The sequence below is a fragment of the Dufourea novaeangliae genome, unplaced genomic scaffold (genome assembly GCF_001272555.1).
Source record: "Dufourea novaeangliae isolate 0120121106 unplaced genomic scaffold, ASM127255v1 scaffold124, whole genome shotgun sequence".
Classification (NCBI taxonomy): domain Eukaryota; kingdom Metazoa; phylum Arthropoda; class Insecta; order Hymenoptera; family Halictidae; genus Dufourea; species Dufourea novaeangliae.
Window position 1 is genome coordinate 830110 of NW_015374010.1, and position 27877 is coordinate 857986.

General features: G+C 38.6%; 1 protein-coding gene across 1 annotated transcript in view; it reads right to left on the reverse strand.

Annotated features, from left to right (window-relative positions):
- Positions 1-5209: 5209 nt before the first annotated feature.
- The window catches only part of LOC107188317 (period circadian protein), a 29877-nt gene continuing 7209 nt past the window's right edge, over positions 5210-27877 (reverse strand). Inside the window, exons 3-17 of the mRNA XM_015576593.1 lie at positions 22566-22750; positions 18318-18448; positions 16382-16580; positions 15721-15942; positions 15144-15328; positions 14557-14841; positions 13914-14060; positions 10063-10285; positions 9296-9687; positions 8588-8781; positions 7901-8067; positions 7250-7494; positions 6671-6889; positions 6195-6506; positions 5210-5350 (exon numbers count right to left, since the gene is read on the reverse strand). Coding sequence (XP_015432079.1) covers positions 5210-5350; positions 6195-6506; positions 6671-6889; positions 7250-7494; positions 7901-8067; positions 8588-8781; positions 9296-9687; positions 10063-10285; positions 13914-14060; positions 14557-14841; positions 15144-15328; positions 15721-15942; positions 16382-16580; positions 18318-18448; positions 22566-22750 — 3247 coding nt within the window. The remainder of the gene's footprint in view (positions 5351-6194; positions 6507-6670; positions 6890-7249; positions 7495-7900; positions 8068-8587; positions 8782-9295; positions 9688-10062; positions 10286-13913; positions 14061-14556; positions 14842-15143; positions 15329-15720; positions 15943-16381; positions 16581-18317; positions 18449-22565; positions 22751-27877) is intronic.

Here is a 27877-nt window from a genome sequence, read left to right on the forward strand (position 1 = left end):
AAAAGAGTGTGGCTTCGATGACAAACGATATACAATCAAAGAGGTTCTAAAGTTACGGTTTTTCCCATCCATTCCATTCGTTTCTATCTACGCGATCGTTTCAAGGTTCTGGCACTTTGAAGCGTTCACGAAACGCCGGATTAAGACGACGTGACAAATGTAAAGAATCGAAGCATACACACGAGGACTCGATGTAAAAAAAAAAATAACCCGTGTCCTTGTGCTTACAGCACAAATCATCGACACTATACACACATTATATTGGCACACATTCCGCTTTTTTTTGAATACGTGATAAAAACATCGTTCCACGTGTAAAATTCAAGGAAAATACGCAGGATGAACCGCGTGAATACAAATAAATACACGTGTGGGCGTATTTCTGTAGTTAATACGTGTACAGTCCCTTCGACGATCGCTTCTGACGAAAAAATTACAAGTAAATGTTTCTGGTCACGTGACGCGATCGTCGTAGGTAAACAGCGAACGAAATATGTATCGAAGTTTAAGCGGTCGGTACCTAAGACTCGAGTACGTTCAGGACTATAATAAATTCGATCTGTATTCCTTACGATCGTAATTATAAATTCAATACAACGATAATAAGAATTATTACAAACTTTATATGTATGTATATCGTACTGCTAAAAAATACTAATTACTAGATAACGTTATTATTAGTCGTTTGTATGAAATGTAGTACAAATTTGATTAAGGTGGCTACGTAAATATACGACATATTTCGAATTGTATCCGAAAGAAACTTATTCAAGATATTAACTTGAAAATACTTTGCCTGCACGTGTTTTTATGAAGGCAGTCGTAATAGTTTGAAGAACTATGCTGTTGCGGAAAACATCTGTTGTCTTTACACTATTTCGGTGTACTATTGAGCAATTCACTATTATTGTGATAACATAACTATCGATACATTAAATTCGATACACCTTCTCTTGTTTGATAAAAACCGGCGTGGAATGTAAAACACAACCACTATACTCCTTTTTGACATTTGTGATTTGTTTCTATTTAAAGAATAATTAACAATCTGCAAACTATCTTTTATTTCACTCGTGAGAAGTAACGCTATTATGGCAACCACACACAGAAAAGTCCTTCAACACTGCGCACGATGCTTTCAAACTTACATTTCGAAAACTATCACGTATTTCTGCACGAAAGTAATGTACGCATGTACACAGAACAATTTACAAATACAGGCCCATGGTTTCAAATCAATATCCGAAACAGTTCGCTTTCCTCCTTGATAAAATTCCAAAGACGTCGTGTCTTTTCTCGATTGCTTCGCCCCTTTGAATAAGAACACTTACATGTATCTACGGATGTGTTGCGATGAAAAATGAATTGGTCGAGATAACGCATTACCGATGCCCACGTTTCTTCGTTCTGAGGCATAGAAATCGTTCGGAGATTTCACGTAGAAACGAACGACGTTTTTTCTCGGACGAAAAGACGAATTTCACGATTTTCGAGCGAACAACTTTCGTCGTCACATGAAACCCCGAATATCGCGGAGCTCCAACTACTTTATACACAATCTGGACTAGGTCACGGCGGTTACAAACGCGTGTGGAAAAAGTAAGTCTTCCGTTTCCGTGTTTCGATCGACAAGGATCAACGGCGACTGACCTGGATTCTGAAGGATTACTCGCGCGGTTCACTGGTATACAAAATATTTACTTCACTCGTCGGATCCACGCGCGCCGATCGACCGTTAAAATATCTTTCTGTGTACAAATAGATGGTAGGTATACAAAATATTATCACGACCGTATAAATGCTAGTGGTTCAAGGTGCCGTGGACGTCATCTGTCGGGGGAGTACGCATCCCCTTTTCAGTTCTGTCGCGCGATGAAAACAAAGACTGTTTGGGAAAACAGGTAACTGTCGTGAAAACACGTACAAAAATAGCGATTACAAAGGAGAATTTCGTTTGACGATCAAAATAAACCGTAAAGGCACCCGTTTGTTTGGTTTTATCCAACAGACCTGAGGATTCGAATTTGCCAGAGGATTAAAAAAATCGTAAACGTCTTTTGGGAATTGTTTGTAAAATTAGATTGTTCGGGTTTTTAATTTATTTCGTCAGACACGTCCTCATATGCTGGTGACTGTTGGGGCTGATTTATGACTGACAGGACATGTGTTTCCAAAGCTGATCGATCTTATCGTCATTAATTCCATCTCAAAATATAACCATGATTCGGATGAAAACGCTAAAAAACGATCGAACATATTCCAATTAAGTCAATTTATTTTTTCTAAGTACGACATGACGATAATGAAAGTATCAGGTCCAGTGGAAAATTCGATCGTTTATTGTTTTAAATAACATCCTTTCAAATAGAATATTTTACACGCAGTTGCCCTAAGTCACAAAATGCAACACATTTTTTCATTGCCGATGGAGAAGCTATTCCTGTGCGAGGGAAATATTAGTAGAAAAATAAATATCTTTGTTTATGTACAAAATACGGAATTAGAAGATGAAGCCAGAGTGCTTATAGGACGACACGTTGCATTTGTTGATATTTTCTTCAAATGTAATTAATACTTCTATTCTGTTTTTCTCATGTATGTACAATAGTGTCTAGACTGCAGAGTATATACATGTATATATAAAAAACAAAATAGCATGATCTCCCATAAAATCTATGCAGTGAAGTTTTTATTTTGTTTGACACACCCGGGACCCTTAACACGGTAAAAACAATGTTAGATTCCAGTTTCTGTAAATTGTTTCGGTTTTAGTCGTACAATTAACAGGAACAGAAATTAACTAAACATTTATCAAGTGCTCCAGTTAGTAATCTATTATTCTTTCAATGAAATGCCAATGTGATGTGAATTCGAAACATCTTTACAGCTTTTAGCTTGGACAAAATGGGGCAAGCTATTAGACAACATTGGTAAACATCAAGTACGTTAAAAAATATAGTACTCTACAGATTACATACTGGTTCACTTAATGTTTCCACCCATGAACGGCACCTATTTGGTTGAAACGAAATAAAAACTGTCAAGTTTCTACTCCACGATACTTCGTGCCAGACAGAATACAGTATACATAAATGTATATATAAAATGTCGCAGTCTATCTATTTCTCATTCTTCGCTACGAATACCTTCAGCTGGACCTGATAACAATTGAGTCGATCTACACCGTAATTATTAAGTTAATTATCACGAATTGTATTGGAAGCCGAAACGGAGATTATTGTATGACGGACAATGGGTGTATAAAAAGAATAGAATAAACGCTTCGACCCGATCCCCCGGCTGACAGAGTTACACTCGTTGACTAACTGTCCACTCCCCTCCCCTTCCCTCCTGTCCTATATTCATTTCTATTAAATCTATATTAAAACGTTGTGCGGGTGACAGACTTTACGGCGGAGTACCTGCTTTGTCCGGACAATGAGGATCCATCGATCATGTTATGCAGGAAGAATGCGTCAGTTTCAAAAGGAAACCGCGGATTCAATTGGAGGCAATTCTCCGTACATCAATATCTGCCCGATGACGGGCGCCTCGTAACTGCGGGAGGAATGCATCGACCGCATAGACATATATGTATAATAGACTGCGCGGTCTTATGGTAGGAATGAAATGAATCCTAGGGACAGAAGTAGCGTTGGAGTAAGTCCTCTCTCGCTCACACATCGCAGAGGGAGGGGAGAAAGCTCCTCGGCACTTAACATTAAATATTTCATAAACTAATGGCCATATACGGCTGAAACAAAAATCATTGGCTGCAGAATTTCGAGCTCTATAACTGTGATAAACCTCATTGAAAAGTCAGCGTTACACCTGAGAATCTTTCTTTGTCAGTGCCGAGAAGCCTTCGAACACTCATCGAGGATTTACTGTACTGCACGCATGTAATGTCTCCACTACAGCCGTAGGAGAATCCCCCACCAACAACCCCATTATCAGGAGAGGAATGTTACTCCAGTTATTGTCCTCCCTTTCTAGTTTTGACTTCATCTCTACCATTAGGCAGTCTATTATACAGAGTGTTCGCGATAATTTGTACCATCGTTTTTTTCGTAAACGATAAATATTAGAAAAAAACCGAAGAGGAGGCAGTTGTAGTATATTTTACTAGTAATATGATAGCGTATCTAAAGTTTTTGTATTTTTAATATTTTCCTAGTTAAAATTAAGGTCACCTTTGTTTCTACAAAAATATTAAAAATACAAAAACTTTAGATACGCTATCATATTACTAGTAAAATATGTAGTATATGTCTATGATCGACCGTGTTCAGCTCCATCTATCCTTGGGACACGGAAGTCGCCTGTCCCAAAATTGTCACCGACATAATCAACGTGAAAAACACAAACAATTCGGACGCGAGGGAGAACTGAGAAAGGAACGGTACAATGTCTCTTAAAATGGGGGCCTAATCCTATGCCAATACGATCTTCGACACCTTATCGTTTAAGCTCTAATGTCTATCCCTAAAAACGCGCTAATTGACTGTTCGGAGACAGGATAACGCGTTCTGGAGGCAGTTAAAATGTACACACACGTAATCTTATGTCTCGACATGAAACAAATCGTCGTATTTCTTTTTACACTGCGTGCCTCAATATATGACAGTATATTGATATTGTGTTGGGTAGGTCGGAAAGTTCGTGGTGTTTCGCGACCATTCGAGCGCCGGAATGCTTCAGCGATGAAGCAACAACAGTGAACTGAATATAAATAATAATATTTCTTTACGGAACATATGACTCAGTCTCTATTTTAATCTTTCGTTACATATTGGTATCTAAGTAGTGTATCGAATGTATCTAGGTTTCATTTAGATAAACATTATTCGACGGCGAAATAAAAATATAGAAACACCGCGTCTGAAACGCTACGAACTTTATACTGGCCCCCAGTACAATAACAATGACGTATGCATATAAGAGAATGAACGAATATGCGTTTTCTTTGTTCAAATAACTAAGATTATACGTAAAAGAAAAATAATGGAAATATTGTTCTTAAATGTGTTCACGCGCGACACAGGACAGTGATTTTACCTGCTTCGAAATCCGACACGCGATTGTAGCAGCGAAGTCGGTCAAACGATACCGGAGTTGTACGCAGCGGCCAATTGTAACTCGAGTACCAGACACAAATTCGAAGCACGGCATTGCAGACGAAACCTTCGAACCTAGACACAGCGTTGAGTCACGAATTGGTCGTCACAACATCGTTCCTATAATGGCTGGCAAGGTACGGTTTCGATGGCAGCGCAGGTGGCAACGGGGCGTTCTCTTCGTGTATCATCACGAATTTACCGTACTTCACCATTCTCCTCCCATGCATTTGCTGCAAACAAGATATCTTGTTCGTTTAGTCAAGACCTCCATCGGACTCTCCACTACTCGACTTTCGAAACTGATAAAACTTGTCCCTCTTTTTTTTTTTCTTTTATCACGCGATATACATATAATAAATTATTGAACGTATTAAAAAATATGACAGTGTTATGTAAGACAGTCTCAGGATTAAACGGTAAACAGTACTCACCAAGTCGATTAAGAAGCTTGTAGTGTATGTCGGTTTAGAACTCTCAATTCTAACATGGTTAAAAATAATCTCTTAAGAAACCTGAACCTAAGGGGCTGACATGACAAACATGTGTCTGTAAGATGTGCGCGATTCTTTCTACAAAAAAAATCGCTTCTATCGTATTCTATAATATAAATTCGTGTGCATTCTCGAAGAAACGAAAACGATCCTATGTACATTAAATAATGGTTATCTCATTCACCATCGTCGTAAACATGATTAAAAATCCTGGGTTTTGTATTCTATTTTTCACTTGTATTTAAATTCTAACACCAAGTGATAAATCATGCTGTTTCAATGTATACTGTTCAAATAAATAAATGCACACAAATTTATTTTGCCATTCCTTTCAAGCATTCATATTAAATATATATGTGTATGTAGTACAAACATATAAATAATTTTCTTTCAAACGATTTCGCGATCGTCAATGCAAAATTAATCAGAAAAAATATAAAATGTTGATAACAACAACAACTTGTGGTAGTGTATGCTTCTTTCTTTTTCCTCGTAAGTAAAAGCGATAATGTACAATTGTCCTAAAATTACTGTATACCTATGTGCTCTGTGAACTTAACATAAGACCTTGAAACTGTTTTACCTGAGACATCGTCCCCGCTGTCCAGCTTCCGTTACTGCTCCCGCTGTCGCTCCCGCTGGATGTCATTCCGTCTTCGAGGACGAGCTTGGTCTCGAAACCTTCGACCTCCAGGTCCAGATAGAGTTGGCCCAGCTGATCGTTCACCAACAGGGGCTGATTCAAAGTTTTTAAGGCATCCATATCAGCTTCAAGTACTTCTTGCAGTGTTTTCGGGTGTACCTGATACTCGTATATCAATTCTGGGGTCAATTGGACACCTTCGAGCCACGGGGGCTCTTTTCTTCGCTTGTCCTGTTGTTGCTTCGCGTTGTTCTGTAAACAATCGTTCCCTTTCAAATTAATAAACTCCACTACCTACGATAATCCATCACTACAAGTCTAGTCCTACAGCTTCTTGGTCTAAATATTTTCTAACTCTAGTTAGTAGATAGTGCTACATGCTATTTCTAATGTATCCAAGCAATACAATTACACACCTCAGGCAAATACTCCGTTGGTTTCTGGTCCGGGTTGCAGCTGCTCTCGCTGCTCTTGTACAAGAAACTACTGTAAAAGCTCGACGAACTCGATTCGTCGACGCTGTAATCATTATGTTTGTGGACTTTCGGATTCACCGGCGTCGATGCGTCCACTAAGCTCGAGCAACCTCCGTCGTTGCTCACACAAGACGAGAACAGTTCCCCGGGTGATAGTACCTAATTATTATAAAACCATCAGTATATACATAAACGTTCGGGATAATTCAAGGAAACATTAACCCTAGATCGCTAAATTATCCGTTAGTACTAATCATTCGTAAAAATGACGACTGAAAGGAAACACGTGATATTTTACAGTAGACTCTAACTATATTGCCACTAAACATATTGCCACGCGAGGCACTTCCCCTTCACACGTACTTCCGAGCACATAAACTCGCTCTCCCTCCAGTCTTTGCGTAGACATTAAGTCCGAGGCTATCTTTCGTCATCATTTCTGAGAATCGCAAATTTGAAGTGATAATTTTTATGTTAGATGTAGTGATCTGGGGTTAATATCAGACGTGATCGGTTTACTTTTTTCGAGGATTCGGACATCGCCATGATGCTGCCAGGCTCTGCTTTAACGCTCGTCGCTTGGCTGGCCGGTCGTTTTCTATCTAAACATTTGTCGACGTTGGATAGATTAGTGTCTCGGGGAGCTGGCGTCTGTTCTGGGCTCACGAAAGGCCTGTACATCATGCCCGATGGTGGAGCACCGATCACTGGAGGATAGATCAGTCCGGCCATTGCTGTGGTGACGTACGACACTGGCACGAACACTATGAAAATAATTCGAGAAATATGTAATCACGTTGATTTTTACTTTCCAATTTAATTTCATTTGTACTTCTGCATCGTCATCCAACAGTCTTCTAGTAACTTCTCTTGTGTTCTACTTGCGGACACGTAACGATTAAAGAAAATTATGTAATAATTCTCTTTGGACGCTACAAGAGTGTGATATTACATATTTCTTTATGCTCTTAGGGAGTAAAAAGATTTAAGATCAGAATTACATATAAAATGACAAAAGAAAGTGTACGATAGAATTCTTGGTTTAATTGTTTTTTGTTTGACAATTTCTGTTGGGGTGTGTATTTACTTATTTTTCTAGTGCTTCTTCCTCTCACTATCTTTCTCTTTATTCTTTATTCTCAATTGATTCTTGAATTAGAACATACGTACTGGATACGTAAGGATTGATCGGTGGATGTTGGATTGATTGAGGTTGGCTAAGCTTCTCCTGTATGGGCGATAATACCGCGGGCTCGGTAGTGTGCGGAACCGGCACGTAGTACACTGGTATCATCGGCGGCAGTACTGGTAATCTGGGTATTGCTTGTGAACTGGCGCTAAAATATCAACAGGACCGCGAATCGTTACGTATTTCGATAACACTGGTCAACATGATTTTTGTTTCAAAGAACATTTACACTGATTCTTATAGATTCTTCTGTGCTGATTACGAATCCGTAAAAATTTTTTTGCCATCACCCTCAGTTTCCGAGAAATTTGATTTTTCAAAAAAATGCAAATTTTCAACTTTGAACATTTCCTCTGCTCAAACATTAATAGTTATTTAGTTGATTGTTGCGTCAAATTATTCTGTAAAGTCTCCCGAACAAAATAACTATTAATGTTTGAGCACAGGAAATGTTCGAAGGTGAAAATTTGAAATTTTTGTTTAAATCAAATTTCTCGGAAACTGAGGGTGATGGCAAACAACTGTTTACAGATTCGTAATCAGCACAGAAGAATTTATAAGAATCAGCTACTGGATGTTCGAAGACAAAAAAAAAGTTAAATTTTGTTGACCAGTGTAATTAACTGAACCTCGATATTTTCATTTAATTTGTTGTACAGAAAATTTACTTTTCTGGCACATTGCATTGTTGAGCAGGCGGTGGGGGCGGCACGGTAACCGAGAGCGGCTGCCACAGGTTTATATTACCACCTGTTTGAATAACAGTTGATTGATCGACGCTCATGCTTGTGAATGTCGTGGTAACGTTTGTAGGAAACTGACCCGCGTTGCTTGTCCTCGACATCTCTTCATGCTTCGAAACCTGACACAACGGAATCACACGTGTTCGTACATACTTAACACTTTGACGTCGGTTAACGTAATAGCACGTCTTTCTAAAATAAGAACTAGAATAGTAAAAAGTAGGGAAAAATTGCTTTTCCTGTATATAACGTTCGACGAATAAAAGTAGTGATTTCTAAATATTTTTAGAACACCTAAAGTCGTACATTTGCAAACACAAAAATTCTCCCGCCAGCAAAGTGTTAATAATATTTTCTTACCCTATACTCGGATAAAATTGACTCAAACTATGGAACGTTCAACTCAACTGATCTTCCGTAAATGAATTTAGCTTTTTCTTTTTTTGCTGAAGCAATGAAGTTCTGTTTTTATTTTTAGTCTAATGAAGTCCCTAACACAGACGTTATGCCTTTGTTTAACACTTGTTCCGGTAAACTATCCAACTATAAAACTCCAAAATGACTCCAATTATATACCCTGTGTATCACGAGCTCTCTATGGATTTTACAAATGAAACATTGTGGTATACTCACTTTGAAACTGTCTCCCTCCCAACTGTGGCTACCGGTTCTCTTCACTCCGTGACCCTGACTGGCGGAATGAACGTTCAGGTCTGTATTCATCTTCTCGGTGGTTATTTTTATCCGTGAATCCTTCAGTTTGTCGCTGTTCTTAATACTCGAACGGAGTTCTCGGTGTTTCTGCATCATTAACTTCTCCATGTCCTCGTTGTGACGATTCAATAGAGATTCGGTCAGGGTGGGAGGTTTGAAGCTCTCCGTGGTGGTAGTGTTGCTGGTTGTATTGGAGGTGTTGTCTCGGCTCGCTGAACTGGTTTGGTTGTTTGTTGAACCGCTGCTGAGATTCTCCGCGCTACCGCTGCCGCTTGCACCGCTTCCGTTTATTGGCGACATGCATTTCCTTGCTGTCAACAACAATACATAATACATTACGTATCATGCAGTAGAAGAAATCTTCTTTAAAAAAAAAACTCCCCAATCGAAGAAAATTTTATTAGTTTTTCCATTTTGCATTACACTTAAAGAATTTTCAATGAATAATCATAAACAGACTGCAGATATTTACGGACATGGTTAATTTACAGAGTCTGAATTCAAACCGAAATTTGTTTACTTTGATTTACTACTGATTCAATGAGATATCGTATAAAAGAAAATTCTTTTTAAACTTTACCAACCCCTTTTTTTCTTTTCGAAGTTCCGGGCGGTTTCGAGTAACCCGTTTTTAGTTAAATGTATTCGCATTATTCGAGTAAATATTATTGAAAAAAGTGTCTAACCTGCCGAATTCGGACTGGTCTTCTCTCCCTCGTCGTTGCTCGAATTAATGTTCTCCTCGTCGCTGCCGTATATGGTGGCGGCCAGCGGTTTGCTCTTAAAGAACCGCTCGATATTCTCGTTGTAGTTCAGCTGATTGTAGCTCGGCGGTGTCTCAGTGGACGATTTACTGTCGTCGTACTCGTGATGGGGCGATATCTCACCGAGCATCACGCTGTCGTGCTCCTGTAACACGGGATTGCGTGATCCCTTCACAAGTATATTGTAGCGCCTTAGAGTGAGTTGTCACATGATTTTCGTCACTGTCAGTTGTTTTGCATAATTGCGTTGCGTTGCGTTAGAGGCACGCGACGGAGTGGTTTAATGTTACCGTTTTAGTTTTCTTTTTCGGCTCTTTCGACTACGGTACCATTAGTACGATTACCCCCGCGTAGCCTTTGATCACAGCCATTGGAAAATGAATGTAGCAAGCGAGGACCTGTGTGTGTGCAAGGCGGGTTAGCAAGGAACCCGTGGTTAAGTCCATCCACGTGACAACAAAAATGCAATAACTACAGCACACTGAAGTAACCAATCGGCTCGTCTACTAATTTCTCCAGACCAGCGACAATCCCGTTATAATTGCTTCCAACTGCTACGATCGAATGGTTGCCTTCCATGGCCGTTGTCCTCACGTTTCGAACATCCTCCTCCAACCCTCAATACCCTATTCACTCAGAAATGCTTGTCATTGTTTCCCTCTGAATTTGCGATATATAACGGAGAATCGACGATTTGAATGATTGAAATGTCCAGATTTAAAAAAGAATAATTTTGGAGATCGCCAGGAATTTATTTGAACAATTTATGCATTACGATATCACGGGGAATATTAATTTCAAAGATCGCTATACACACAGTCTCACGCTCGGACGACGAGGAACGATCGATAGGCGAGAATTTATTCTGCTCGTCGTAACTCCGGGGGAAAACGTGACCGCCAGTCGTGCACGTTTCGACGGACTCCTCTATCCTCCTGTTCTCGTTCCCTCGTATCACCTCGTTAGTTTCAAAACCTTGTAAGTGAAGAGGCACACACAGACAGACCGGATCTCTCTGGTCACGAACGTCATATTGCAATAATTAATCAATACACTTCTAACCGTTATAACGTATCCTGTGTTCGGTTCTTGGTAACTTATTATACTCGTTTCCATTACGAGCTTTTCGATAAATAATTCAAGCTGTTAGTTGTTTATATTTCATTTAAATGGAAAAAAAAGAATTCACAACGAAAGTTCAAAAGTGCATTTAGAAGGAATAATGTATGAGGGTCCAAACGGACTCACCCTTCGGTACTATCAGAACCGTCCACCTTTCGAGGGTTAAATACCTATATTAATAAAACAAGATATTCTATATCAACTATTAAAAGTAAAGGTTCGTAATCCATATCTAGACAATGTAATGCATCGAATTCCCTTGTCGTGGTAAATCCATTAACAGACTTGAGGCACAATCGATGTCATACTGATACAAAAGATCACTCAAAGAGAGTTCGAAACGAAAGAAAACCTTGGGACTGAACATAAAAGAAGAAAAAATGTTCCCCAAGTTAGACGCGATGAAGAAGATTATTATCCATCAATCACGAGAGAACACAACAATGGACAGTACATGTTTCATTGAGAACTACGAGAAAATAAGCGAAGATAACAAATTTCTCGATCAACAAAACATACGTGAAACCGTCAAAAAGAAATACAGGCGACGTCTCGTACTCAATGTGCTGTTGGTTAGATAAACAAAGCATCATAGACAATAAAAGACTGGGACTCGATTACGTTATCAGTTCTCGAGAGGACACGATGACCACTCCGTTGAACGTAGAAATTCGAGACCAGTGAACACAGTAAGGAGTTGAATATACAATTTTTTTAGGGATATTCTTGCGTTTTCCATGATCCATCGGTACCTCTGTTTGTCGATAATAATACGGAACTTAATTTAGCTACTTGTATGTTCCAAACTGGTACAATCGAGGTCGATTTAAAAAAATAAAGTAGTTCTGAAATTTGATCTTTTTTAAATTGAGTGTAAACTTTAACGAATAATATATTGAATGAAGAAAAAAAAACGTAAATTGACTTACCAATAACGTTCCTACAAGGTTTTGAAATTGACGCTATCCACCAACGGACCTAAACAATTTTCACTTTGCCCTCCGTCGGTGTCTATGTACAAAACAATTTGGTAGATTGTTTCTGTTTTATTTTCTGTTCTCTGTTCTCATCGTGATACCTCAGTATTTTTCTGATCACGTCCGATTTGTGCTTTACTTATGACTAGCCACGCAAGGAATTAACGGTAGCAGATGTGCGTGAATACCCTAACTCGTGATTAACATTCGTGGGCTTTAGAGTTAATTTTTTTTTTTGCGTGACGACCATCCGGTTTTACGATCGTGACACCAGGCTGTAAAATGTTTAATCAATCGCTGTGCACCTTTCTTTGTGTCGACCAGCTTTCCAAAAATTCATCTAATAAATTCTACGACATATCGTTCGGAAGCAACGAGAATCTCAGATTCGTTTCATCGACGAAATTCTATTCCTGAAAATTCGTTTCGTGATCACGTGTAAAACGTTTCTGGTTGCTTCGCGAAGAGATATATTAGCATGGAACTTTTCCCAGCCCTCCGCCTATGTCGGTTACACTCTACTTACGTCATGCTTGCCTGAAGGGACCAGTAAGGAAAAAAGAAATTCTTGCGATACGGATCAAACGAAACGAAAAATTAATCGTTTTGGGATCATTATGTAAAGCAATAAAACAAAACATCGATCGCTCTGGAATAACGGCGTGAAGCGACGATTCAAAACTATCTCGCCTTCTTAGAAGAAATTATCCGAAGATTGAATCGTGTTAAAAATAAATTTTTTTAAATTAATTTTATAAAAAAAAAATTTTCCTCGTATCTCAAAATGTTCGTCGCCAATCCCGAACAGCGAGTAACTTTCGAATGATCGCTCTTAACGAAGACGTGCTAATTTCTTTTTTCCTCTACCGTGCCGTACACAATTACGATGCACTTTCGATACGATACGTTCGTGTTGTTTTCTCTATGGAGATTGAAATAGTACACGATACCGTTTAAGATAAAGAAAATAACGCAAAGCAAAATTAGAACCTAATGAACTTAACCCCTTAAATACGAAGACCATTCATAGATCAATCAGATGATTTTTACTTGGTTGTTTGGCTATGAAAGTAAGATATAGTAACCTCTTCTGACGAGTGTAACGAAGTTATATACAGTAGAGTCGCTTTTTCAATAAAAATGAGTTCGAGCACGACACCATTCGAACTAGTTTCAATTGTACGTAATTCGGATTACTAAAAATTATCACTAAAAAAAATCGTGTTTGGAAAATCTCACTACCCTATTGGTACAATTTTCATAAAAATAGAGTATAAATATAAGAGTACGTTCCGTGTTTTCGTGAATCCTTATGTAGATCCTCCGCAGCTAAGGGGTTAAAGCTAACTGAACAACGACCACAAATGGAGGACAATCTACATATAGACGGAAGTGCCAACGAGTTCGAAAACAATGTTAAACGGATCGAAACGAAAATACAATCGTTTGAATACGATGTGTTTACAGGATCTAACAGTAAGATCTTTAATACATTCCACGTTCTGTTGTCGTAAGCGTAACGTGGGTAATATATAATATATATATATATAATATATACGTATAGAATAGTTAGTATACTCTTTGTTTTAGCATACCATCAGAGTGCGCGTTATAGCGTAATTACTACCATAAATAGGTATGTGTCGGCGATACTAAAACGTAGCTAATAGTCACCGAAAAACTCCTGTCGTCGGCAGCTAGCACATCTTTCGCGAGACCAGTCGCCCTCGTCTCCTGGAGCAGATTTTCCATGAAGGACGGTAGGTCCTTGCACCTCTTTGACACGTCGAGCTCGGTTATATCTGACTTTCTTTGGATGTTCTGCGCAGACGTACGATAGAACAAAAGAGAAAAATTTGGGGATTGAGCGGACACAGTCGTTCGAGAATATGAATTTCATTTCGGACACGGGGTTACACGGGACACTTGAAAATATTCATTTTTCGACCCATGTTTATTACGACTCTTCTTCATCATTTGGCAAACACTATCTATCCTGAAAGTTATGAACCTTTTTTTTTTGGTTCACCCTTTATAAAAATCGATCTTATAGTATCGTGATATTCTGTTATACATAACTAGACTGCGGATTTTATGCATGTATAAACCATAGATTATTGTGAAATACAATGAAAGATCTTCTGATAACAGAATTAACGCGATAAAAGAGCGACAATCGATCGTACATACGGCAACGTGACTTCGAGTTTTACCTTTTCGATAGGAATCTAAATCGTCGGCGTACACGATTTAGAAAAAATACCGCTAAACTATACCGCTGGATCGGGAGGGATCATCATCGTGTTGGTAGACGTACCTCATCCAAAAGTGTACGTATCTCTCCCTGTATGATTTTCGCCTCCTTGAGCACCTCCTCACTGATGTTGACCACCTGGCCGTGCTCGTTCAAATTAGGGTCGCGAAACACATCCGGATTCGTCGGGCCTTTCAGTACTCTGTGTTGACCTACGACAAACTCTAGTTTTTTTGTCCAGGGATTGATAAAAGACGACCACTCGGTTTCGAGGACTACGTAGCCGCCGTTCTGCACTTCGAACCTGTAGGGTTTCGATCTGAAGGACGCACCTTCGAGCCTGATCACCTGTTCAACGATACACGTGTTAAAGTATATTATGGAGTAAAGAGGGAACGAAAAAAAAAAATGATTTATCACACATCTCCGTTCGACGTGTTTGGTTCTCGGGATTCGCTTGCTTGCACACTTTGGTTCTGCGGATTTTTTTATATATTTCTGTTTTTTTTCTACTATCATTTTGTACTTTCGATTTTTTTTTGTACTTTTTGTTTGTATCAAACGTTATACTCAATCGAAACCTATGTGAAGCTTGTGTTTTATTTTTTTTTTTTTTTTTGTTTTTGTGTTGTTCTGGGGCGCATGCTCACAGTCTCATAGATGTCTTTGATGAAGGGCAGATCCTCGGGATGGTAGAAGTCAAACAGCGAACGGCCAACCATATCCTGAGGTAGATATCCAAAGTAATGGACTACGTCGGGATCAACATGGGATAGGTGGCACGTCGCGGTGTGGCGGGTCGTGAATATCGAAGATATTATCGTTTCTTCTGGCGCTACGGATAACGATAATAAGAAGGTCGGGGTCATTCTCGATCTCTCTCTTTCTCTATTGCCGGGTTAACGCTACCTTCCATATGAAATTGTTTTAGTTTTAAATGGCACGTGTTAAAAAGCAAACAGCTCGATTCGCAGAGCGCGAGCCTGCCGGCCGAGCTCTGATTGGTCGGGATTTTTCGTTAATATCTCGCTAACAAAGCCTCGGATAAAATTTTTTGCTAAGGAAAAAGTTGTTTAAAATCATCCCAGGAACCCCTTATTTCCGGGAATCGAAGCTATTTTGGGACACTCTGTATAAATGATCGAACACATAGCGAGAATATTTCAGACAGAATCGATCGAATCTTTTCGTCAGTCGACACTCCTCGAAGATCTGCAACCGTACTACCTTTATATGCAGAATGAACGGGTTGGGCTGTAACCACCAGGAACATTGCTTTGTGTTGTTGCTCAGTCGCACGGTCCCGAAAATCTCGGAACGACAACGTCAGGTGGAACGGAAGGTACAAATTCGATCTTGCCTCCTTACGGTAACCGATCGATTGGTGAACGGCGGACTTTGTATATTTTCTCAATCCGCAAAATAAGCTTGCTCTTCTGCCGTTAATACCTGCAAAAATACAACAATCGTATTGTTAAATTAATGAAATTATAAAAATACTGGACACAGGAGAAAATACGAGAATTTTCGTTCGAGATAGTTCAATCATAATTTTATTACGATATTTTTTATTCTTGGTAGAATCGACAAAAGGATATTTTTCTACTGTAATTTCTAGTATGAAATTTTTGCAAACGTAACTTTATCTATATGCATATATATTCTTATATTCATTTTTCTTTCTTTCTTTCTTCTTCTTTTCAATTTTAATCTTAATTATGATTAAATTCGACTTTATTAAAATATGTTCTTTCGTCAAATTACGTCCGTTACAATAAATTATTACTAGTTTTTATCTTACACTTATTTCTAATCATGCATCACGTAATAAATACGGGTCATTATGGTCATGGACCATTTATCAATCACGAGAAACTTTAAGTCATACCTTTCGGACTATCTTCCTGGGGCGAAATAATACCACTGGTGATCTGATCGGCCAGAGTCGTCTTGTCCCTGGGATGCACGTAATCGATGAACGACCGACCGATCCACGCGTCCTTCGGATATGCTAGAGCTGTACATATCGAGGGAGTTGTGTACAACACAAGGCCGTCATGCATCGAAATCACCGCGCAAAATCCCTCCTACAGGATACAAGCAAAACGTGTCAGAGATGTGTGGATCACGACAGACCCGCAATACCAAATGAACCATGGGAAGCCGATATTACCACGTAGATGACACTTAATCTATGTCATCAAGGTTCGGTACCAAGAAAGAAATCTCGACGACTTATCGTTTCCGGATCTACTAACCGTAGCTTGTACAGCGAACTCGTCGCTACAATGCTCTCGTTTTCGTTGTATTATACATGATTTACTAACATGTACGCAACGGTAACGTGCAAATTTTTAGATCGATTTATAGCGGGACATATTATGCGTCTATCATATTCATGGAACTTCCGTTCGTTGAATATGAAAATATTATACAAGGAGGAAAGAGCTTCATCTTACTATTCCAGAATCTTCTTTGATCTTGACACGGAACAGGACACATAAAAATAAACAATATAACATTAAACAACATGTGAAACCAGACAATGAAACAAACAAATTAAATACATGTCGGAACATTAAAGGAAAAGCTATCCTTTACTACGTGTTCCGTTTTATTTACCATTCTATAACCTCACGAACAAACTCGGCTTCCCCTAGGGGAAAAAGCGGCGTAGGAGAAGGGCCTCTTACCACTTGGTCTGGGAATTACTGAAATTTATGCCAAATTAACATTCGATTTAACATTTATTTCAATACATGAAATAAATTTACCAAGTGTTAGGTGGCTCTTACCCCTACGCATTGGCGTAACTAGGTAGAGGCCAGGGTGAGCCTGCCCCCCCATCCCGAAGTTGTGGAAATATATAAAAAAAAAACATTCGTCAGTTGGTAAAATCTTATATTATAAAAAATAAATACATGGGCCGAAATGAAATATGCAATGCAACTAAGTACAAAAAATACAATACTATCCTCATTACGTTCAAGTATTAAGTAAAATTGTATTAGAATTAAGCTATTTAACTTTTACATTCTACTTAACTAATAATCCTGCAACATCAATTGAAAGGTAATCAGAAAAAAATTCTAGCTACGCCGCTTTTTCCCCCAACAGAAGTCGAGTTTGCTTGTTACTGTACACCTTATTAGTGGGCATTTTAATACCAGCATCAATTCGATTAGTGGCATTTCACTCAATTCATACTACTTTAAACCAATACCGTGTTATATTAGTATAAAATTAAAAAAAATATATCAGAAGGAAAGGGATTATACTTCCTAAGAAGATTCAGTTAGTCTGATCGCTCATCGAGGTGTTGTCTACCATCAGTGCCCGATAAACCTCCCTTCTCCATGCATTAACGTCACCAGACCCTTGCAAACAATCATACTACCGTTTTGTTAAATCACTCATACCCAAACGGTACATCGTTTAAAGAGACCCAGTGAATGAAATTTTGGTAAATCGCATCGTGTCAAGCATTATATACTACGGTTAAGATTGCAAACTGGTAAGCCTGTTGCGTTTCCGAGCATGGCCGATCCTGGACTTCCCTAACAAAGAAAGGAACCCAACTGTCCGACTACGATTAGGAACTTGTATACTATCATCTTAGAAAACCCCGTTAAAATCGAAGTCGGATAATTGGTGTTCTCCCCTTGTAAGTGCAAGTCTCGAGTGACATAATTACTGTCTCGTAATCTACGTGTCTCCTTCTACCACAGTTATCTAGTTTACGTGATTATGACCTGCGTACACGTGCGTGCAGTGTTTTTGTCGCCCGCGTTTGCGTTCGTTTTTTTGTTGTTGAAAATACTAACGTTGGCTTGAGAGATGGAATCATCCAGGGGATTCGTGCGAGAAGCAAGTCCCGCTTCCGGATCGGTGATAGTATCGCTGTTGTGCTCGCCAGGATCCGTTGCGTCCACCAATTCTACAGTGGTTACTTCTTCTTGTATAACACACCCAACAAAAATTCTCTTCGTTAGATTGCGTTTCTCGCGAACACAAATGCCCGTGATTTTTTTAGCTGATGGCGGAAGGGGCAGAGGACATATGGACAGTGTTCATACGCAGGAAGCACGATCACGTTCTGAAAGACGTTCCATAGACGTCCCCGATGGGTATGTATTTTAGGGAACGGATATTGGAGACGATTCACGTAACTGTTTGTAAAATCTTCATTTATATGGAAATGCGTGTGAAAGGAAAGTTACTCTAAAAGTGAGGATTCGAAGTTAGAAAGAAAGTTAGTTCTAGTGTTAATATGCATTAATTAAGTGTTTATTTTATTCTTAGTCCTGGAACGCAAACAGGGGTAATTGAATACTCCACTGGACTCTAAAAGTTGTAATTATTTTGATGTCTTTAGGTTGGTAGATATACGTTTTAATAATAAAAAAAAACAAATAACATTATCACATATTAAATAATATTATAATGCAACTATTATAATAAAGCAGTGTCTTAAAAAATAAATCTCCACGTTGAAACGATGTATGCGTTCTAGGGTTCACTTTATGTGTTTCTTAATAAATGCAGTTGGTTTATCTTTGATCTTATCTTGGATTTTATGAAATAGCCTATGGGATTAACAACTTGCATAAATACATCCAGAGTCTAATGATCACTGAAGTTTTATTCATTGTATGTAACACAATGAAACATGTATTTTACAGAAGATTCACGACGATTTTGATCATGGCATTTTTTTCCATTAGGTGTAATGGCATTCGGTAATATTCTGCACTGTTCGCCATAATCAACGTTATTTTGATCGTGCTCAAAGACAGAAAATGGCATTTTGAATTGAAACTACGTACCGACAAACCAACACACTCAATGTTACAGAATTATTCTGCAATCTACATGACATTCACGACAGTCTTTATATGTTCTGTGACCCGAATCTCTCCAGTTAACCGACTACAAAGCAAGTAATTAAAGCTTATGCAACCTGTGAAGTCATGTAACGTTCACTTCAAAAATATCCCCGTATAAACGCAAAGTTAATTGATCGTCAAAGTTAGGTGAATCGTTTCCTATACGAACACAACGGAACGTTCAGGAAACACAAACATCCTGTGCAGACGTATCCGGCGATGGAAGAAAAGATATTCGATCGAAGACATCTGGCAACTGACAAGGTAGGTAGTGGGGGGACGTCCAAGAAACGTGTAACATGTAATCTGCTGCATGAATAATGAATCGACGAAGGATGGAAGGAGATTTGAATGTTTCCTTAGTCCAACGCGACGATCCACGAGAGGAGTAACGAACTGGAAGCTCTAGATCATTCTAAACGGAACTGACAGAAAGGAAACGATAAAAGAAGAGAAATATACCACTGAAAAAGTTCAATTTCAAAGCTCTGATAAGTGTGTAACACATCGAGGGGTTGATACCGAGGCAATTTTCACTTCTCGAATCTCGATCTCGTTTCATTAACCGTTCATAGAGTGATATATACAGGGTGTCCCGTAACTGGTGATGCAACCGAAAAAAGGGTGATTCTAGGAAAAAAATCCCTAAATATAGACTTTTTCGGCCGTCAAAGTAGAATGACCCCTTAATTTACGACCACGCTACATCTTTGCCAGGATTATACCGTCACATTTTTACACGCTTATTGTCACCAAGACAGATTGTAAATAAGAATAAGGAGTTAATAAAAAAATAAGAAAAACATTTTTACACGCCCGAGGATTTTTTTACGCGCGCGTGTCCGATCTTCTGGCGGCCTCTAATCGGTGAAAGAGAAATGTCGTATCTTGTAAATCCGATGAAAATGAAAAAACTTGCAAATGCAGTTTTCTCGCCGTGCAACGAACTGTATCAGTGAACAGCAGCGAATCGGGGGTTTAGCTCGTAACGAATCGACGAAAAAAGCCTGGTACACGTGAGAATCCGTTCGTACGTTCGATACGGTTTATTAAAAATTATATAAATAATTACGTAAATCGGTAGCGCTTCTCGACGTTATATAAAACACGGCTGAATCCGCGGATCGCCATTGCTGCAGTCGGACCCGTTGATCGAGAGAACGAAACAGAGAAAGAAAGAGAAAGATAGATGGTACTCCCGATCCTGTCCTTTGTCTACGGAATAGTACCGAGCGTGATTATGTAAAACAAGCAGAAGATGACGGCTTGATAAACGTTTAGAATATTTCAGTCTAGCTATCTGCTTTGGCAGCTGTCCCCGTCGACGCTTAAAAAACCCAATCTTTTATAGGCGCAGTCGATGGACGGTGTTATTTCGATGGGCAATTACGAGCTTGCGTAATCGTATCCGTACGCTGAAATTAATATTGGTCGTGATCAATTAAGAGATTCTACCGTGCACGACGTTGGAGCAAGGTCGAACGCCAACGTTGATCACCGAGAAAGTTTCTTCAATAAGTGGATTTAATTTGTTCCACTTCAACACATGGGGTTAATTTTCTTCGATGTTGACTAATTCTTTGTGTTACAGAGGATGCGGCCAAAAGGATGATACAAGCAGACAGCATATGATTCCTTATGCAAAAAGAAGTCGAAACTGTGGAATAAAATTTTGTCATCCGAGGCTTAAGTTTCGAGAAAATCGAATTTGAAAATTCATCTGAAACGCGTGTAGTCGTGCTGGAAATCAGTAGAAACGGAATGCAATGGACAGACGAGTTAGATAAGTCCTATGTATTCAATTACACGAGTATCCAGTAGATTTTCGAATTCGGTTATATACCATGAAAATGAAAAATTATACGAAAATAATTTATTCCACATTCTCGACTTAGTTCTGCTTGCAGAATAATCTCCTTCATGCTTGTATCATTCTTTCGGTCGCAACCTGTAGAAGCGTATATTTAAGTAAATATTATACAACTACTTTTTGTAATTTACATTGCAATACAACTTTTCAAAAATTAAACTTGAGCTAGACGCGAAAAAGCTTACAACAGAGTCTCCGAACTCGAGGATCGATTTATCGAATCCGTTTCGGTGCAAATTAAACCAACAACCACGATAAGATTCAAAGTTTGAACGAAAATGGAATAGAATCACAGTTACTTTCAGGATTAATCAACGGATTCGACGGACTAAGGTGAATATGATAGATGATGTGGACAAGGGCTGATCGTTCGAAGCCTTTGGTTGTGAAGTAAACGAAACTTGACTGCAGGAAAGAATGCACGAAACCAAATTGTTACATAAGACCTCGATTACCTTCCTCGGTTTTCAAAGGATTCTTCGTTTCTTCGCGTATTACACAGCAACACACGAGAAAGCATTCGAATTTTCCTACTCCAACCAATTCCCACCGTGTCTGCGCAACAGACACAGATAGCGTAAATGTCCCAATTACTGTCAGTATCCCTAACACAATCACTTTATTTATTCTCCTGAATAACAACATAACGTATAAAGAATTGTGTACAAAAAAATTTTATAATTAAATTAGGATTCTGGTATTTAAAAATTAATATTAAAAACTGAAACTGCAATTTAAGCATTAAAAACGGGACTACGTACGTAGAAAGTGATGACAATAATCATAGTAAAGAGAGAGCTGTATTTTTACTATTCATCCTACATCAATTGTACAAAATGAATTGTTAAAGTATATAAGAATTAGTTTAATTTTTGAGGTGACGGTTATAGGGACACTGGGATTGTTCGGAGATTTTAATTAATTATGAATTAATTCTTCATATTTAACGTAAAAAATTATCCATTTAAACGAAGGAGATATTAAATAATATTATGTTTTAAACTGAGACGTTTTTCGGTTAAACAACACGTAAAATGAATATACGAAGTTACGCTACAATTTTAAGGTGGCAGTAATTGGTACATCTACCTTATTCCAGGACGGTCAGGTGTGTCAGTAGTACAAGCAAACGTAATGGCAGACCGTGACAATAATTCGATCTTTATCCCTGCAATTTTCACGTGGTATTCTTTCGTAATCGAAGGTCTCGTCGAGCGAACGTGTGTCGACGAGAACAAGATAAGTATATAAAATCTCAAAAAACACTACAGTTAACGTGCACTTCTTTCCAGATCGAGCTGTGAATCGCAACCAACCTGGTTTCTTTTCGAGAATAGGTTTCGACGGGGCGACAACATTATAGGACAGTGGCTCCGGCTGCGTGCCGGCGTTTTTCAAGGCGATATCCGCCTCGACGTTAACAGCCAATATCGTCTTCGACTTCTTCTTCTTGTGCTCTTTATCCTTTCTTTTGCTGATTGGCTGCGGTAGGGCTTCATTGCTATGTTCATATAGAGATTACATGTAACAATATGCAAAGAGACATCTCTAATCTTATCTAGCGGACAGATATCCAAAAACAAAAATTAATACATATATGTTTTTGTTGTTCTGAGGGGATTGATGGGATACATTAAGGACGATGTGTTGTTTCGATACTGGCTCACCGTGGCCTATTACAGCCTCTAGACGTTGCTTAAAGGACTTTTACCAACAAAGCAATCGCGATCGGTGACGTGAACTACTCATAACATCTACTGGCTGGATGATTGATGGAATTGGTTCGTTAATTATGCGTAATGTAACTTCGGTTGCTAATTTAACCTTCGAATGACGAATCGTTTGAATTAGAAATTTTGTACTGTAGAAGTTCATCGAGAACCAGGGTTGGGCAGAATTTTATTCGAATAATAGGTACATTGTGAAAAACAGCAGTATCGTAAAACTGTCATCCTGACCTTTAAACAGTTAACGAGACGTTAAACATTAATTTTACACAACAACTTGTAATGATATTTAAAGAATCCAGCCTCTTTACAATGTTTCAACCACGAGTTATCTCGTAGTCGGCAGTCAACGTGTAAAGTACTGATCTGTAACGATGTCTGACCATAATTAACAACTTCTACTTATACCGATGTTTCGAAACATTATCAGTACCGAAGTATTATTTGATTCCTAGAACAATTTAATATAAACTGATAGGTTGAGAATTATTAAGAGATAACACTGTATCACCATCAATGATTCTTAAAAGTTGAGATAACAAACAAGAATGCTCCGCAGCACAAAATTTCACTTATTTTTTATAGAGTATCAACCAATAATTTTTACAATATATGGTACAAAGATGAGTCCACCATCGAACCATTCGCCAATCCAAAGATAATGTTTCCTGTAGAATTGTCTATACAAAGTCGTCTGACATTTACCAAGTTATCGGATAGTCTATTTTCGGTTACAAGCTGTGTTAACCGCGTAATCCAATCGGAACACCCTCAAACACCTCGGAACAGAGCGTATCCGTTCTCTCACGTACGCCGCGATAACGTGATACCGGAAACGCTGATATCCAGCGTGCAATTCCGACGGGTTGCAATATCAATCGTGTACGCGTTCTATAAATACACCAGCGACGGTTCGCCGAGTCGACGGACAAGAGACGTGGCCGAGGACATGCAAGCGAACGTGAGACTCAGGTTCAGCTGTTACATAAAAGTATACATATTCGTTTCAGACGAAATGAAAGTTTTGCAGGAGGGTCTAATAGCTGGACGAGTCGAGACCAGAAATACGGTATTGTTGGATGTAGCAATGGGCGTAGCCAGGAGGGAGGGGCATTCGCTCTCCCTTGAGGGAACAAAGTGGCCTTTGCTCTACACTAAAGGAAAAATTGGATTTTGCCCCTCCCCCCCTTCCCAGAGAATAAAAAATATTCTATCAACTAGTATTTGGTATTTTTTGAAAATCTAAAATCCATCTAAAGTATTATTCTGAAATTTATTTTAAGATAAATTTTGACCTGCCCCAACCCCCGCAGGAAAAAAAATGTTACATTGTACTAATATTTTATATTTACAAATAAATCTAAAATCCATTTAGAGTAATATTATGAAATTTACCTTAAAATCAATTTTTTTCTACCCTCCCCATCCCCTAGGGGATTATATTAATTAATATTACCTATTTTTTAAAAAATCTAAAATTCTTTTCGAGTAATATGAAATTTGCCTGAGGATAAATTTCACCCCTACCCCCGTGATTGATAACCTAGCTACGCCCGTGGATGTAGAAGCTAGATTTCGCCCGAGGCTAGTCGTGAGATAGCTTTCTCCAGGAAAAGCATCGTTTGCAAAAAGTGCCCGGCGGTATAAGACACGTATCCTTACCGACCAGTCGTGACTGCACTCGTTACGTAACACACGTGAAAGTGCATTTCTCTAGCGATCGTTTTCTAAACTTTCTCGGGGGACAATCGTTTCCTGCTTCGGGATTAAAGGTTCTCGAGACCATAAATTTCATACGAACACGTGTTACGTCAGAGACTTGAACGTTCTTCCTGACAAAGATTTATGCAGATTAAGAGATTCTTTGCGGCTGTTCAGTCGACACGAGACTTGAACAGAAATTTCATTCTATCGTGGAAAATTCTGAGAGTTTAAAGATAAAGTTGGAGTAAATACTCTACGTTTGTGAACAGAAAACGTGCAATTACCGATTGCATTCAATTTACGGTATGTCATTCAGCTGCTAATGAGCAATAATCACTGAAGTATCCTGTTCACTTATCTTTCAGATAAATGAACATTTTTTCTTACACGTATGTTTACTTCCCGTATAGTATTAGGTCGTTGCACGTGAAATGACCGATTTTAGTGATAAGTGTAATCGAGGTTACTTTTATGAATGAAAATTATTAACATCGCTCCTGTTTCATTAAAACATTACTCAGTAGTACTCTATTCGTTTCAAAGTACTATCTAACAGAGCAGTAAAATCACCTATTTGAATGTTGAAGTTAATTAAAGTAAAGAATTAATATCAGTTAAATTTGATTACTTTCTGCAGATGCATCGAACGATGGACATTTACGTCAAATTGCCAAAACTTTGGAAAAACCGTATATTAGAAAGATATAATTTACATGTGACTTCTACCCAAGTTGCAAATAAATCTCTGCTTCACCCCTTATTTGAATCTATATATGTAATATTAAAACGAACACGATTACTAATTCTCCCTAATATCTTATCAATAGAGCCCCAATTGCCCTTTGTAAGAAGGATCACTGTCAGATACCGTTCGTTAATTAAATGCACATTAGTGTGTTCTATTCTCAATTTATTTATATCTCTTTAGCCATTCTATATTACGTATAAACACAGTGTTCTTTGGTCACTGTTTCAAACTTAATTACTACCATACTAAAACCTGTTATAATCCTCTATTCTTGTCTCCATTATGGAGCAGAATGGAGCCATGAAAGGCTACTCTTCATTCAAAAGTTCCCCCAATTGTGATTGTATTTCAGTGAATATTAATAAAGCCTGCGCCGAATTATAATGGCAGGCAACCTTGACCCCTGTCGCCTCGACACATCTGAGAATTTCCACGACGAGGAAGTCTCGACGGTAAACTTTTCCTACGAGGCAGGGGCGTACTCCCAATCCCATTGGTTCTAGTCGTGGGGAACGCACAGGCGGCGACCAATAACTGCATGAGTGAACGAGGCGTGTCATTCAGAAAACGTTTCGAATCGAACAGCAATGACAATCATCGTTCGGAATAACTGTAGCACGCAAACGCTTTCTTTTCTTTTTAAATGCCTTGACTTTTTCCAATTAAATTTTTTACTCGAATTATTAATTTTGCTCTTACTTTACTGTAAAGAATATTGAACTGAAAAATGTTGATTAAATGTTAATATTAATAATAGTGTAAATAGTATACACTTTTTAGTCAATCAGTTAGCGATACACTTTGAAAAGGTTAGATCTAACCAATCGGGTTATCAAGCTGTTAAACATTTTAGAACAGAGAATCTCCCTTATCCGAATTGATCTTGTTGCTTGCTTGAGCAACCTGTTATTCAAACGATCCTTCTTTCTGAACGCAATATGCATGTAAATCTAACGGGGAAACAATCGATATGTCGGATGACGCCAGAACTGAAACGGACGATGCTAAATATAGAAAATAAGTATGAAATATTTAAGGAATTCGGGAGTGTTAACAGGCGTAATTTGTTTAATGAATGAACAATATCAGACGTTCGAAAACAGAACTGTTAACACCATGATTGATCCTGTCATGTACAAGAAGAGTTCGATATAAAGCTTAATAATTGAGGAAAAATTTCATTTTAAAAAATCGTTTATCCAAAGATTCCTGTTCCTCTATTAACCCTACGATCACAAGTCAGTATCGCCATTGTTAAACAAACGAGCACGTTTTTCTACTGGCCAGTATAATCCTAAACTCAGAAACCTATTTTGAAAAAACTAAAACCTTCAAGGTCGAAAATTCGAATTCCGTATGTTCAACTGTTCAGTAGTGGACAGTACCTACATAGATACAGGCAAAAAAATTGTCAACAATAAAAACTGATAAATTTGGTGAACAGATAAAAAATGTCCGATCAACAAAAATTGTTAAATTTGATAAACCGATAAAAAAAATTCTTAATCAATAAAAATTGCTAAATTCGATGAACAGGTAAGAAATCTTTTAAATAATAAAAATAGATAAACTCGATAAACAGATAACAAATTTCTCGAACGGTAAAAATGAAATTTGGGTTCCAGGGGTTCAATTCGGATAATGAAGGTTCTACAAGTGGACAACTGTATGTTTTTTTACGGTTTTCGGCGATCGCCCGTCCGGCAAAATACCAAAAATAACCATGCATTTGTAATTCACGGATTTATTATGATTATGATGCAACGAACCACGGGTGGGGGTGGAATATCTCTCATGGCACGTAGGCCGACGCCGATGGCGACATTGCCCAGGCACGTGGCACGGCACATGCACCAATGTTTACAGCTGCCCGGAGCCTGGCGTAAGCGTTTGTGCGCGGAGCTTTCTCGTAACTGAATGTAATCGTTTGTCCTGCACGTATACGGGCGGACGCGTTCACACGATGCTAAAAATCCACGTCCATCGAACATGTGTACGTGTGTGCTCGAACGTTCGCTGTGTCACCTTTACAATCGCGGTAATTATGGAACGGCCGCACGTTAATCACACGTACGTACGTATGTACGTGCGTACATCGAGGAATAAAAAGCACAACGACAATAGAACACACGTCTCTGCGTCTCGTTACGTCGTTGACGATACGGGACACGGTCCAGTCGTGGAAAGAAAAAGGAAAATTTTTGGAATGACCACAGTAAATTCTCGATGAGTGTCCGATGGCTCCTCGGGACTGAAAAAAAGAGATCGCCAGGTGTAACGCTGACTTTTTAATAAGATTCAATATAGTGGGATCTATCTATCTTCAATATAGCTTGGAAATCGGAAGTCAATGATATTTGTTTCATTTGCATATGGTCAGTAGTAGACTGTGGATTTTATGCATTTATAGCATATAGACGTATGTGAAATACAATAAACGACACAACTT